At 30.7% G+C, this 16,735-nt stretch overlaps 1 protein-coding gene across 2 annotated transcripts; it reads left to right on the forward strand.

Moving 5' to 3' along the window:
- Positions 1–1,493: 1,493 nt before the first annotated feature.
- On the forward strand, positions 1,494–15,971 carry LOC136968411 (outer dynein arm-docking complex subunit 3-like). 2 transcript variants are annotated; one of them, XM_067262431.1, is made up of 11 exons: positions 1,494–1,624; positions 1,696–1,800; positions 6,611–6,732; positions 6,824–6,901; positions 8,774–8,953; positions 9,038–9,388; positions 10,128–10,268; positions 11,882–12,042; positions 12,923–13,076; positions 14,415–14,634; positions 15,698–15,971. In XM_067262431.1, exons 2-11 carry the CDS (start codon positions 1,704–1,706, stop codon positions 15,826–15,828), a joined length of 1,635 nt encoding a protein of 544 aa, XP_067118532.1. In that variant the 5' UTR covers positions 1,494–1,624; positions 1,696–1,703; the 3' UTR covers positions 15,829–15,971. The 2 variants fall into 2 exon arrangements, with proteins under 2 accessions (XP_067118532.1, XP_067118533.1); XM_067262432.1 differs by having other exon boundaries at positions 1,568–1,624; positions 1,700–1,800.
- The last annotated feature ends 764 nt before the right edge of the window (positions 15,972–16,735 follow it).

Consider the following 16,735-nt stretch of genomic DNA (forward strand, 5'->3'; position numbering starts at 1 on the left):
TGATATTAAAATTCTGAATTCTATTTTCACTTAAAATTACTAAGAAAATTTTATAATTGTAGTAATAACATTTTGCATTCGACTTCAACTAATTCGGTTCTTTAAATATTTCAGTTCTTCAATAAACACTCAGAGTTTTGAATATTTTGACTCAAACACCTTATGCCTCCGAGAATTAGTATTTCTTACTATGTTACAAACGTTTTCTACCTGCTCAACGGGTCGTCACCAGGTAATTTAACTCTTGGAATGTCTCTTCGCACAGGTTCTAGGTTCGAACGTTTACACGAAACAAAAATTCAAATTTCTAAAACCGTTCGAACAATCCGTTTAAATACAAACATATAAATAAAACTAAATAAATGCATTGATCAACTAAATATTAAATCGAAGAACGTAAACTAACATAAAATGCAATAAAACTATATATCTATACCATAAATATGGGATGAGCGTATGCTGTATAATTGAATATACGGGGTTATTATCAATCATAAATTTCCACGCAGTTGGTAGATTTGTGGCGTCCTTATAGTTCAAACACATGCCCGTGGTGCCTGATCTGTATATTTCGAATTTTTCCATAGTTAATGCTAACGATGGTGAGCATACTTGTTTAATAACCTTAGCTTCATTCCAATTAACTACTGATCTTTCAGTTTGTGCCATTCTAGATAAGGCCGTATTGCAGTGTCCTTTACTTATGTCCTACATGTGTTCTTTAAGTCTTTTATTCAAGCTCCTGTTGGTGACTCCTATGTATTCTTTATTAAGATCCAACTGATCATTTTTGTACGGTATTTTATAGACCCCAGAGCATTCATCACCTTTGATGTTATCCTTGTCGTTCCTAAGTGCATTGTAAATGATGGGTGCCCGTTTATAGATCAACTTTGTGTTCCTACAGTTGGCTACTTCCTTCATTACAGCGGACAATCCTTCTCTGTAAATGAATTTAGTGATTTCTCTGTTTGAATTCCCTTTTGGTTTCTTTTTGTTAGGTATTAGGTAAGATTTTATTAAGTTTTCAACTGTTGTTGTTCTAAATCCTAAGGATGTTGCAATGGCTCTGATTCTATCCAACTCTTGCATTCTGTCATATATGTTGGAGCAATAAGCAAATGCCCTTCTAATAAGGGCCCTAAACGCCGATAGTTTGTAAGTGGGCGGATCATCAGATGTGGAGGGAATGTATAGTGGGTCATGTGTAGGTTTGAAAGAATTCCCAGGAATTTTTTCCGTTCGAATATGTCGGGCCCCGTCCCTCACCACCCGGCTGCCCCATTGTGTGCCTGGCCGAACCCATAATGGGCTTGCTAAAAGAGGCTCTCTTAGTCCCCACAGGGCAGAAAGAGTTTTAAAAAAACTGAAATAATAAATACTATGTAAAACAATTTTATATTAATATATAATTAGTCAATCATTTATTTAAAAAAAACATGTTATTATAATAATTGAAATTATATAAATATAATAATATAAATATTTCATAATTTATTAGTTTTCCATTTTTATTAAATCATAATTGAATTAAACGATTGTTAACTATTTTAAGAAAACGAAATTAAATTATCGTAATTTCAGTTCGTGAAAAATTTAGTCTAAATAATTGAATAATTTACAGGTATTTTTAGATTTATTATGCAAAAGATATGTGAATAATGAAATCAATTTCTAATATAATTTTAATATAAGATAGAACAATGTCTTCATCGTCTTTGGAAAGTATTAATTTAAAGAAGATCGAATGGGGAGTTGAAGATAAAGTTGAAGAATTACAAATGAAACTAAAACTTAAAGGTTTCTATGGTTTAATTTTTTATGACTATTTACGAAAATAAACATTTCTATTGATACAATGTATATAAATATTACGATATTATTTGATTAATAACGTTTTTCTATATTGAGAATTCAACAAAACTACAAATGTCATTTTACTTTAAAAATTTCCCCAGAAGATTGGACTTCAACTAAAACGGGATGGCACTTTTTTAATGCTTTTAAACTTTTCAAACCGGTACTAAAAAATACCGAAAATTATTTTTTGGCGTTACATATTTTTGTCAATTATAAAAATTCGAAGTTTAAAACTTTGGCATGCATAAACATCTTTAAAGCTAAGTGTGCTTACTGTATGGCACGCAGGTTCAAAAAGGTTTAACACCCCTGAACTAGATCGTAAATATGCCTAAAGTAATGAAAACATCTGAAAAATCTTTTAAATATAATAATGCACATGAATTTCTTAACGCTAACTAAAATAAATATATATAACTTTAATGAAGCATTATACAGTCAAACCTGTTTTTATGTGGGGGATAGGGACCGCATTAAAAAAAACGCATAAAAAAAAATCTCACGAAACTTCACGAATGGCTGTAAATAATAGTTTTCGCAACACAATTAAAAAATATTTTTTTATGCGGTCAACAGGGACCGCATAAAAACAGTCTCACAGAAAATAACTCAAAACCGTACGAAATAGAATTTATTGACAACAGATGTCAGCACTTGACTGCATCGTCTGGTCTATCGTCTGTTTTACATATTTTTGTCCAGTTGGTGTTTTGTTGACTTAAAGAGTAAATTATTTCATTTTTCGCATATTCATGCAATAATATTACTATAATAAGTGCATTTATGCTATAATAAGTTTATTTAGCTATAATAAGTCAACGTAAGACATGACGAATCGCACGAGACTAGTCGCCAACTATACCGCACAAATTAAAAATTCGCATTAAAAAAATCGCACATAAAAAGAGCGCATAAAAACAGGTTTGACTGTATATATGTTTGCTATCGCAAATGCGTGTGTGAGGAAAAGTCATCTCACCTGAAGCACTGTCGGCAGGGGATCAAATTTGGGTATTATTTGAATCTGTTTATTTTCCCTAATATGAAAATCATTTTTGAAGATTTTTATCATTTGCGTGTATAAGTTTAAATCATTCTGATATTAGCGAGGTTGCGGCCGAAGTTTTCAACGCAAAAACGTGAACGTCGGACGTTCAACACCGCCTTCGCCTTCCGACGAAGTTTGACAATGGCATTTTGAACGTCAGTGGAATGATGCTCGCTCGACGTTCCAAACGCCATTGTCAAACATCTAGGCCAGTGGTTCCCAACCTTTTCTAGGATGCGGAACACTTTTGTGAGCAATTTTCTTTAGCGGAACACTTACTTAAGTTAATATGAAATACATAAGCTTGTCATCAGTTATTTTATTAGAATTGAGCACTTATAATTCAAAATCTCTACTCATATTATTAACGCCAATTCTAAGAAAAATAAAAATATACCTAAATAACTTTAATGGGAAACTTGTGCCTGATGTTTTTTACATATTTCATTCAGTTTTTATCATTGCCTTTATCTTATTCGAAACAGTAGTACACTCCATAAGTACGAGTCGTACATATATATTTCAGTTTATGAAAATTTTATGATTTTAATTTTTTGATATTCGGCGGCTCGAATACGATTGTACACTTTCTAATTTGCGACTAAATTTGCGGAACACTTGGGAGATGCTTACGGAACACCAGTGTTCCGCGGAACACCGGTTGGGAACCACTGATCTAGGCTTACAGGAAGGCGGCGCTGAACGTCCGACGTACACGTTTTCGCGTTGAAAACTTCGGCCGCAACCTCGCTAATCTTCGTATTTTACTTTTATTAGTATTGTTTTATCCAATATTTATAGATAAAAATAAAAAACAGATCTCTACTTACAATGATTATTATAATTAAATTTATAATTATAAGGAAGGTCATTAGACTGTTAATAAAAACCTACATTATAAATTCTCTTCTTCATTTATTAAAATTAAAATCTATGGATTCCACTTTCTATGCGTTTTTCTATCAACCGGAAAATAATTCTATAGAAACAAATCATAAACTATGCATTTTTAAATTTTCTTCTTTAATAACTTTAAAGCTTTTAAAATATTAAATATAAATAAACTATATTAATTATCATTTTTATAAGATATTGCATTGTTATAATTTGTACATTAACCCCCCGTAACGGGAAAAATTGCTCCTTAATGTAATAAAAATAAAAATTATTTTTGTTTTTACTTTATATTTTGCAATGTCCTTCCTAGCTATCTATCTACAATCTACAGTAGAATAATATAAATATTTAAATTATTTTTATACATTTCAAATCAAATAGCTTATTTGACAAATCGTCGAAAACTACGCAATGAAATGAAATATATAAAATACGTTATCGAATATCTTTCTTAATTTAATAACGATTTGTATCCGCAATTATTTGGAACGTTAAGCCAGTAACAGAACATCGGCATAAAAGTTAACGGACAATACATCAATAACTTAAGATATGTCGACGACACAGCACTAATAGAGGATTCCGAACCAGACTATCCCGAACGAAGTGGACACAGAAAGCCAAGCATGGAGGCTACGAATCAACAAAAAGAAAACAAAGGTGATAAAGGTCAGCAGGATTCCAAGCGAAATCACGATCAAATTAAAAAACGAAAAGTTGGAGCAAGTACACCACTTCAAGTATCTCGGAGTACTCATTGATGACCAGCTGAACCACGAGGCCGAAATCAAGAGCAGAATCGAACAAGCCAGGCGGGCATTCGCCAAATGGAAAACACTCTTTACAGACAGAAGCTTGAACCTCATGCTCAAATTACGCACGTTTTTTTTTTAAACGCTTTCTCCCCTGTGGGCACTAAGAGGGCCTCTTTTAGAAGGCCCATTATGGGTTCGGCCAGGCCCACAATGAGACGACCGGGTGGTGAGGGACGAGGCCCGACATATCCGAACGGACCACCCCACGAAAAATTCCTGGGGATTTTCGACCCGTTCGGATTCGATCCCGGGTCCCCCAGAACGGTAGGCTGCCACCTTGACCGCTCGGCCATCCGGCCGTCTAAATTACGCACGTTGAAATGCTACATCTGGCCAATCCTGCTCTATGGTGTAGAAACCTGGACTCTAACATCAGCCACTACAAAAAAGCTCCAGGCCTTCAAAATGTGGCTCTATCGAAAAATGCTGAAAATCCCGTGGACGGCCGACACGACCAACGCACAGGTCCGTAAGACATACACACGGACCGGGACCTGATCAAAACCATCATCAGCAGGAAATGCAAATACCTAGGCCACATCACTAGGAACCACCAAAAATACCATCTACTGCCACTCATCCTGGAGGGCAGATTGAAGGCAAGAAACGCCAGGCAGACCGAAAACGACCTGGCTAGACAACATCAACACCTGGCTTCATATGATAACAGCACAAATTCTACACACAGTGCTAGACAGAGAACAATACGAAGTCGCAAACGCCATTCAGCAGCATTGAAGAAAAAGAAGAAGCAGTAACAGGAGAAAACTTTTCCTTTTCTGACTTAGGTGTCATTTTTAGCAATTACAATTCGGCTGTGAATATGTTAGAGTTAAAATTAGAAAGAATTTGTATGCCAGAATTATCGTCTCATCCAGGCAGACGTCGACGACTATTTTTATTATACTTTTTCTCTTCTATAGGTCTTTTTTTTTCTATATCCATCACGGGTTCGAACAGTTCTACAATGAGGCGGTTACTGGTAAAATACGGGGGCCGACATATCCAGAACATACCATCCCCAAATAATTCCTGGGATTGATCGCGTGAATTCAATCCCGAGTCCTCCTAAGTGATAAACTAATGCCTTAACTGCCTTGGTAATCCGGCAGTCTCTATTATTTTTTGTTGAAACATCAATTCTTCTCTCACAAAGTCTTGTCTATCAAACCATGGTATTTAAGCATTCCATAAGTTACTATTGGAACAGCACACTGTTAGCAAGCACAAAACAATTACTGTACTTAAGGGTTTTTGTGGGTACCAAGCTTCAATGTTCAGTCCATTTAACTGATCTGATTGGTTGGCCGATTACCAATTAATTAAATCCTATCTGCATGAAAGCAAATATAAACAGTAACATTTTGGACAAAACAACAAAATAGGCGCTTCTACGGACAGTGGATTCAAATCTACGGTAATTTAGCTTCAAAATCTTGTTGACTGCTCAGAAACCAATATATAAATTGCGTTTTCTTAAACATAGGCAGAGGATTTTCATATGTAAATAGTAAAATTTGAATAGATGTCCATTCGTTTTGAAATGTCGTAAATAGTCCATAATTCTGTGAAAATAGCTCTGTTCGGGGATGGTCTTTTATCTTTAAAAAACACAAACGAAATTCGAATTTTACAGATAAATGAAATATATTCTAATCGAAATATTTTTTCTTTATCTCATAAAAGCAAAAATCTGAGATAAAATCAAAATTCCTAAGAAAGGAGAAGTAACATATAAATAATAATATATAATATCAAATTTTCCGGGCAACACTGGGTAGCTCCGCTAGTTCTTGATAAAATATTTAATAATAACAGATTATTTGTGCTGTTATCATTTTCAATTTTTTATATTTACATCAAATGGTTTTTTTACCCAATTTTATTTGACTGTTATTACATAAAACTAGAGAGATTAACGTGAAACAAAACTGTAACTGACTTCTGTACATAAAGATTAATGAAATTTAATTATTTCTAATAATTTCAGAAAGACGTCAGGAAGAATTTAGAGAAAACTCTAAAATTGAGAAAGAAGAAAGAAGAAAAGAGATAATTGAACGACGTCAAAGTAACAAATCGCTAAGAGTTAATATTCAAAAAATGTTACATGTAAGCATAACTTAATTTTTGCGAAAAAATATAATTAAAAAAAATACATAATTTTATAATTTAATTTATAATATAATATTTTTCTTTTTAGCCCCATCCAATAATTATCAATAAAGCTCTGCGAAATGAAAAAGCAAAGTGTCTTGCTTTCAATCGAATGACTGCTCCAGTAAGATCTTAATTCTTCTAGTTAATTTATTTATTTTTATTGTAAATATTTCATAATAAATTTAAGCTTTTATATTCGTTTTATTATTCTGAAATTCTTAAGACGAAGATAAAACTTATAAATAGAAAAACTTGCTCAAAACGAAGAGATTTTCTGTTAAGTCTTACAATAAGATCATACAATAAGTCTAACGCGGCAACGGAAGAGGATTATGGACAAGAAGAGCATAGATTAACCTGGATAAAGCATGGGGCGTAAATTATTATTCACTTGTAGCTAAATAAGTACAATCGTTCTCATAAAAAATTCAGAAACCAGTAAGGAAAATTTACGTGAAAAATTTTATCAAATCCTTGTATATGAAACATGTAATATGAATCGTGTTTTGCTTCTTATTACTTTGTATGAACAAAGTAATAAAAGATTTGAAGTATATTATTACAACCGTTCACTTGTAAACTGTTAGTTTTTTCAATGTCTGATTAAAACGATCCAACAGAATGCTCTTCCGACATTCAAACTAACAGCACCATTGTCCATTGATGTTTTTCTGCTTGGAAAGAACGAAGCGCATGTCCACAAAAATTTTTTAAAATTTCGTTGCAATGTCGAATAAAATTATGTACTCATATTATATTAGCATTACTGTATTAATTAGTCAAAATCAAGTTCTTCAGAGTTTCATTTCTTTCTTAGAGAATTAAAAACAGGACATTCCAAAAATTTCCGTTTTCGGCTTTTTCTACGAAAACCCCTAAATCCCTTTTCACGTTAAAACGTTCTGCGCCGAGAAATTAATCCCTCAATCTGAAAACACTGACAACAAATATAATTCGTGAAAACAATGAGAATAAGGTAATACAGTACTGCCAATTTGTTTCATACGGAGCAATTAATAACTAACTAGTTCCGAATATTCAAAAACAAGTTGATTAACATGTTGATAATTACAAATATTGAAGTAAACGATTAATTAGAATATTGAAATTCCCCGAGTAATAGTAATATTAGAAAATAATTTGGCCTCCATAGTACAGTAATGAGATCATAATTTTCGACATTTGAGAGAGACATTTTGGTACTCTAATTTGCTTGCTCACTATAGTGTGAGCTCAAGGATCGCATCCGTAAAGTATTCAAACTTTTAGTGAAAGTTCTTGGAAGCAGCAAAAGCTTTTCGCAATAGAATAATTCTCAATTCCAGCATTCGAACATCACCATCTTCTAAAGAGTTGTTATTACTAGACTTAATCTAAAGAGATTCCATGTTTTTACATACGTAACAGTAATTTTACTAGTTTTACTATGTGTATGTATAACTATAAAATATTTTATTGTATAATACAGCAGAATATATACAATAAACATATACTGTTCTAACTATATCCACTATATAGTTAGTAGTATAGAACTATAAGCGGCTAGCTCTAAATTTTGTAGTTTTTCAATAATAGAGTTAGTTTCAAAAACGTTTTATTCAAAACGATAAGCAGATCTGTAAAATTCCAAACGATTACATAAAATAGCAAACTTTAGGCGAGCAATGGTCCACCAAAATAATTTAATAAATTATCTTGCTAATTAGATTAATACATGCATAATAAATTTTACCAAAAAATGTATTGTTGATTTGTTTGATGAAACCGTGTCTCGTTCTATAATTCAGGCTTAGTAAACACTAATGTTGTGTTGCGTTTCAAAGACACTTGGCAAGTCTTTGGAACACAACACAACACCAGTGTTTACTAAGCCTGAAAAAATGTATTCATTTGGTTGCAGCAACATATATTTTAAATATTATATAACTTATTAATATAATAAATACTTATACTAGTAAATTACACTTTTAAAACGAAAATATTTTTTATTTAGAATGCCATCAGAGCACTTGATTTACAAGTAATTGATAATGAAAAAAAATATAATATAATGTTACACAAACGTAAAGATAAAGAAAAAGAATTGTCCGAAATTAAAACAAAACTGGAAGATTGTATAAATGATTTAAAGAAAGAAAAAGAAAAATCTCAAATGGCTAAGAAGCAATTAAAAGTAAACTTCTTTCTGCTAATTTATGAATTATTATTATAATTCACCCAAAAAAAGCATTAATTTTAAACTTTTTATTTTGTTTAGATGATTCAGAATATCGAAAACGAAATGCAGAAGAAAGTAATGAGAGAAGAAATAGCATATTTTGTAATGAAGCAATATTTATCGATATGCCAAACCTTGGAAAAAGATATAATCTACTTTGAAAAGAATTTAGAAGCTTTGGCAGAAGATATTGACATTCAAAAAAACGAAATTATACAGCTTAGCTGTGAGTTACACGAAGAAAAATTAGCAAAGGAAAAAACTATGAAACGATTTCAGCAGAAAAATAAATTGATTCATAAAACTGCAATGGAACAGCAGCAAAGGTTAATAAGTTTGGAAGATGAATACGATGAAATTTGTGAATCTGAAAAAATCGATCAAAAAAAGGTTAGTTAATTAAGCAACATTTGTTTCTATTGTAGAATAACATTTTCTATTATGATACTACGAATTTACAACAGAAGTCGGGCCTATTCTGAATACCAGTATAATTTTTATTTCAAGAGAATTTAGCAATGTAAACACAATCTTTCATTTTTAATAAAAAAATAGTATGAGCATAATCGAACAACAATGTCATATAGACTGAGAAAATTGTCAACTATAAAAACATTTTTTTACATCTTTTTACATCTGGCGACGAGGATGTGATTGAATTGAGAGTAAGTCTTTAGGAAGCAGAATAAGACACGACATGACACCTGAGTAAGAATGTATCATTCTTACTCAGGGAAATACTATAATTATAATACCGATGTACTGGATCTTGAATGTATATCATTTTGCTGTCGCAGCTAAAGAACAAAACTATATACGAATTGAATAAGATTGAATTTTCGGAGTTTTCATTATTCTAACATCACGTCATATGGCTTCGCGCGATTATTTATTTATTTATTTATTTATAATCTCAAATTTCTTGCTAAAATGTCGGGAGATTTTAAAGAGTCTCAATAAAGAATTTCGAATTGCAATGTTAAATTCTCATTTCTGAATTATATTATTTATTAAAAAGAATAAAATTATTATTTATATAAGCATCATTATCCCCATTTCAGAGCCAATTCATTTATTGTTACGATACAGAAATGATATCTTAAACTTAAAAGTTATGTCGTTTCTTTAGCAAAAAATTGAACCGCAGATAAGTTTGAAAACAACCATGGAAGATGAACGCTTTTCTGTGGCAGAAATGGAAGCTGTGTTAGGGATGTACGAAGAAATACACGAAAAACTTAAAGCGATTACGATGGCCGGTGATTTTGAAGTAAGAATATAGTCCTTTTTATTTAAGTCATATCCCTCAGAATGTACTTTACATGTGAATTTGGGGTTGTAGTAAAAGTAATCCCAAGAATATCATAACAGTTATGTTGTTTTGAAGAAATAAAACAACAAGGAATTTGAATTCAGTCTACTTGTACAAAAATACAACGTAAGCCTATGACAATTGAATTCCCGGAATGGCCGCGTAATGTCGTCCGTGACATAACTATATCGAAACATGTTCAGTCGTGTTCGAACATATTTGAACTAATACGTGCGTAAATTTCAAGCTGATAGAGCTAGTTGTTAATTAGCTATTGAGAAGGTAATAGTTATCTGTACTCTTTGGCATAAAAATGGGTGTCCGAAATTTAAAGCAACGCATTAAATTTTGCGTGGATATCGGAAAATATACTATTGAAATGTTACAATACGACCCAGAAACAAAACGTCATAGCATGCAATGGAAATCTCTGAGTTCACCGCGCCCTAAAAAGGCACGCATGTTGCGCTAACAATTTAACACTTTGCTGGCGTGTTTCTTCGATTACAAATAATCCATCAAGAATTTATTGAACAGGGACAAACAATCAACTAACAATGCTATTTAGAACTGCAGTGATTACTAGTTCTGTTCGAAGAAAGACCCGAACTGTGGCCTAACGAGTGGATCATTCATCACGCCAAGTCACCATGCACTCACCGAGAGACATTTTCTGGCCAAAAAAGCGATTACCCAATTAAATAGTCCTGCCTATTCATCTGACTTAGATCCTTGTAATTTCTGGCTATTTCCAAAATTGAAAATTTCTCTGAAAGGATGAAGATTTTCTAATATAACTGATATCCAACAGAATGTGAGACAGCTGTTCAACAGTATTCTGGAAATTGAGTAGCGGGCACGCTTCCTGAAATGGGAACGCAGTTTAATTCAGTATATAGATGCACAAGGAAAGTACTTTAAAGGTGACAGTAGCCCCTAGTGTACAGTTCCGCATGTATATTTTTTAAAGGTGCATTCCGGAAATTAAATTGTCGCATATTGTATGCTTCTTTCCTTAAATACTTGTATTCTGAAAAGTCTAAATGATTTATATTCATTATTACAAATTACATATATTGTATACCAGCATATCTGCTCGGTATTGCCCGAGTGAAAAGTAATAGACAGACATTAAAAGTTTGGTTATTTTAGGCAAACTTCCAAATCAAGAAGACCCTACACTCTTTGAAATCATCACTCAGATTATTATTCATAGACCGTGTGATGCCTTTATTAATTATTACGAAATGCTTACTTAGATAAAAATGCATTAAGCTTAAATTATCAGTGTCAAAGAGATTAAATCAAGGAAAGTCCAAATTTCATGTTAGCCTGTATTTTTCGTAAGGTCATAGAAAGTAGCTATGTAACTACTAAACACTTTGGTCCAAATCGATAAGTGTTTAGCCGTAAATAGGGAACAGCCAAATACACATACTGACACATTTCACGTACTGTATATAGAAAATACTTATATTTTTATATTTATTTGACCAATGCATTTAACTTAGATTATTATAAAATATAGCCTATTATTTCGACAACAGTGTTAATAAAACAAACTATTACAGCAAATCGAGTTAGTATTGATTTCTCAAGACGTAATTAAACAGTCTTTGTTGGAAGAAAAATCAAGACGGGAAGAACAGAAATTACAACTTTTGGATCAACTCGCTTTATTGGAAAAGAATCGTTTACAAATGATTGATTCAACAGACATAAATGTTATCAAGTAAGTTTTAATTATGAAAAAAATAAAAGTTACAAAATGATTAGAAAATATATTATCTATTATAAAATTCATCAATAACGTTTTCCAAACAAACGTACAGAACACATACCCTACACACGAGGCTTCATGGAGGATAACGTAGTCTGCGGCAAAATGCATATTGGGGCATTATAACAAATTAAATTATTATTAAAGTACAGGAATTAAATGAAAAACAAACAAACAAAAAAAAAATTGTAAGGATCTTACTTCCTTGAGACTCAGAGCAATTTGTATTTGTGCTGCATCTGGAGGTGGTCATTTGGCCGATTAAAATTAACTTGAAAATAAAGCAATTTTGATTATTTAAAAAAAAAAATGGCCTACTATATATAATACACATCGTGTACACATAAATAAATAAATATATGCCCATCAGAATGAAGTGCCGATTTCCTCACGAGATAATTCTCGTATGAGAATACAATATTTATGTCTATAGCTGTATTATTTCCCAATTATATCAACTTTAAAGGTATTGTCATATTATCTTTTAAAATATACGTAGTGATGTTAAGTCAATAATATATATATATATATATAATATATATTTCTTTTTCAACACCTACACCTAAAATTATCAGTACTTTTCCCAGTTATTCGTTTTAAATTGAATCTTCAAAACTCTCCTTAAATGCATTTAACTGTGAATAAACTTTTAAAATCACAATCGATCCCAATACACGGGAGCTGGTACTAAAGCGCATTGAACAATTTATTAAAATATTAACATAAACCTAATAATTTTTATTATGCACACAGTTTAATCAACTCTTGTTTTTATTTGAAATGCTTTACTAAGCATACAATAATTTGTTTTAATTTTCTTTCAATACTCTAGAAATAAAATGACAATTGACGAATGTAAACAAGACTTAAACGAGGAAAATATAAGAATAACTGATACACAAAATTCGTTAAATCGACTGGGAAGTCTTCTTACTGAAGTGAAAAATGGTGCAATGCAACTCCACATTTTGTTAGAAAAAACTGAAGTAAGATTAAATAGTATATACAATTTCTGTCAGAATGTTTAAAAAACATTCGACACTCTGAAATTAAATTTTTAAAAGAAAGCAAACATTTGATTTCATATAATTATCTGTTCTGCTTTTACTGTAATTTAATTTATATTCTTGTGGAGAATTTTAAGTTGATATCTCCCATTACCATCTTATATAGGCTATACTAATTTTAAGACTGAGAAAACAATAAATTTGTTCTTGTAGAAATAAATTAATGTACTTTACATGTAAAATCTTATATTACATTTAAGAGAGTTTTTATTAATACATATAGAGCAAGCCCTCATTTAATGTCTTCAAAGAGTTCTTGGATGCTGCAACGTTAAGCGAAATAACGTATATCGACGAGCAGTTTTACCACAGGCTAATTGTTATAAACAAAACGTAATTCAGTTAATGTTCTAATTGGATCGTGTTTGCCGTATCTAACATTTATTTTCCACTTCACATACTCAATTTTACTGTTTATAAAGAAAGTTCAACAAAAACGAGCAGTTATTTATTGTGACATCGTCACAAGGCCTGGCTGCAATTTTTAATTTATTTAATTAAAAATATGCGCTCTCCACCTCAAATTATTAGTAGTGGCTTGCCCCTGTACATCACACTTTTCTTTTAGCAATAGAGTCGTATTAACTGCTTTCAGGAGAAAAGTTTTGAATTGAAATAACGTGATTTCCGGTTTGCATCGGAAGTTCGTATACCCCTATGGTTTCCATATCTAGTCTCGTCTTTCATTTATCTAACTCAGTTCTCGAGATTAAGGAAAGACAGATGGACGGACGGACAGACGATTTTCCCTTTAAAATTTGGACATTGGAACCTCAGATCCCTCATGACACCATGTATACATAACTGTACTAGCATTTTGCTGAAGTTTAACAATAATATCACAATATGACTACTCTTTCCCTTAATCTAACAATTATTCCTCTTTTGAACTCCATCAAATGCTCATGACATTCTCTCCTTTTGCAACCTGGCATGGCTACATATTAGAAGCACTGTAACAGTCAATTTCATTGACAGAATATTCAAAATTTTGTTTGGTGAGTTTTTTATACCTGTGGAGTCATCTTGAGCAAGCACTAAATATGCATACATACTGAGATTGTATTCATTTGCATCTTCCAATATAACTTATTTGTGTAGCAAATTTCAACCCAATCCAAGTCACCTTCATGGTGTTGCAATTTCAATGGGCAGCAATGTATTAAAAAGACTTCAAAAAAACATATGAAAATCTGGTATTTCCTTCTTTGTTCATATTGCAAAAATTTATCTGTGTGTGTGTTTTTTTTTTTTTAGTTTAATCAAATAAGTATGGACACCGAAAACATTCTAACATTCCAAAAATGTGTTGATCATTTCAAGAATTTATTAGAAGATATTAAAAACCAAGTTAATTACTTGAAAAAAAGTAAACCTCAGAAAATATCTTATGCAACTTTTCTGGATCATATGCAGTCATTGAATGCTATTCATAGAAGATGCATCAATTATCCAAAAGACAAAGCAACCCCAATAAGTAAATATGATTATTATAAATTAATATATTTTATCTTTATAAATTATATAAGTACACAAATCATAGAAAAACTAAATGAAGCACATTTTCAAAATTTATATCTACACATATTTTAATTAAAATAAATGTTTAATATTTCATTAAAAAAATATATTTTTGTGTTTTATATTTTTGAAAATTATTAGAATACATTTTAACATTTTAGTATTTTAATTTAAAATGTTTTTAACATACCTAGTTAAAATTATATTTTTAAATGATGCAGGTAATTTGATTTTACAATTAAATAATTTTAAATCAGACCAATGTCATTAATGCTTGACATAAAGTGTATATATTACTTGGATATTATTCTTCATAAAATATTCCTCAAAAATATAGAAAATTAAAGATAAATTTAATTTGTATATCACATAAACCACTTAACAATTTTGCTACAAAATTATAAGCATTTATAGAATATAAGTCTGTCAATCAGATATTCTTTAATGACAACAAAAAAGAACAAGTAGTCAGTCAATCAATGTAGAGTATATTTGCCAGTGGCGTAGCGTAGTGGGGGCGGCAGGGGCAGCCCGCCCGCTCCGGGCGGCACTTATAGGGGGCGGCAAAATTTCACAATAAATAATAATATCTTGTAAAAATACCTAAATAAGGGGGCGGCGAAATTTTTCTCCGCCCCGGGCGGCTGACACCCACGCTACGCCACTGATATTTGCTTGTGTTATATATAATAAAATGTATCATATAACAAATTAGGTTATCATCATCATTTGGTCAGAAAATTTATAGAAAAAAGTTTTCAAAATAAAGTTTTCATATTTAATTTGCCATTAAAAATTATAAAATAAATGTGCAAGAAAATGAATAAGAATTTAGATTATATTTGCAGGATGTTTTATCTGTTAAAAATCATATTTCCTAAGTGAATATTGTGTTTATAACTTGGATTTATATATTTCTTTGTAAGACATCTGTCAGTAAAAAATAAAAGTTTTGTTTATATCATTATCCTTAATTCAAAATTATGTTTAATATATTAAAATAAATTTTTGTATTACAGAAACACACAAATCGTACCACGAAAGCAATGAGGACGAAGAAGAAACTATTCCCAGATCAATTATTAAAGCAAATGCCGAAGAATTTGCTCAAAATGAATTTCAGAAACGACAGAAACTATTTTTAAAATAAATGTTTATTTGCTAATTACATTTTGATTATTAATACAAAATGAAAATTTAATTAAATTACATGACCCATGAAACCTGTAAAAATGATTAGACTAGAATATTTTACATTGCTGTAAATTTTACGATTACAATTATATCAATGAATAACTTTTTACATTAATGCAGTTTTTATTTCACAAGGATTATAAATTATTCATAAAAAGTTATAGTATATAACAAAAAGGAAATTATATTTTGAAAACATTTTGTAATTTTAAAGCACAATTAATCACAAATACTATCAAATAACAAATAGTGTGTGTTAAAAAAGAAAAAGACATTCAGCATTTATTTGATAGATAGTATAAATCATACTGAGTAGAACATCTTAGTAAACAGGTTGAAAACACAGCCATTTCTGAGATATTTTGTATATTAGTATCATGATTGATTTTTATGTATCAAATGACATAAAAAAGAAAATAATTTTACCAAATTCTTACCTTGATATTTACAGGTCCTCCCTTCCGTTTCCTATGCAGATTTGGCATATTAGAATCACAAAGTTTCTCAAAGTCTATCTGATTATTTATCTCAGAAACAATTGAGTTTTTGATCTATGTATATTAAGCTTTTTACTCATTATAGTGTGTACTATTTACCATTTAAATGATGAATATTTTTTAACACCCTGTATAATTTTTCCAACTGTTTTATTATATTATTACTTTATAAAATACTCTAATATAAAATGCTTAAAAGCTACAATCTAAATTAATAGTAACTTATAATTCAAATTCTTTTTTTTCATTCTTAAATTCCAATTCACATTAAAAGTTTTAAAAATTAATATATAATTAAATCCTAATTTAAATTATTTAATTTCATTATTTATAAAAAATGAAAAATAACTAATCAAATTTTACCAT

This window comes from Centruroides vittatus, unplaced genomic scaffold (genome assembly GCF_030686945.1).
Source record: "Centruroides vittatus isolate TY-2023 unplaced genomic scaffold, ASM3068694v2 contig_1476, whole genome shotgun sequence".
Lineage (NCBI taxonomy): Eukaryota > Metazoa > Arthropoda > Arachnida > Scorpiones > Buthidae > Centruroides > Centruroides vittatus.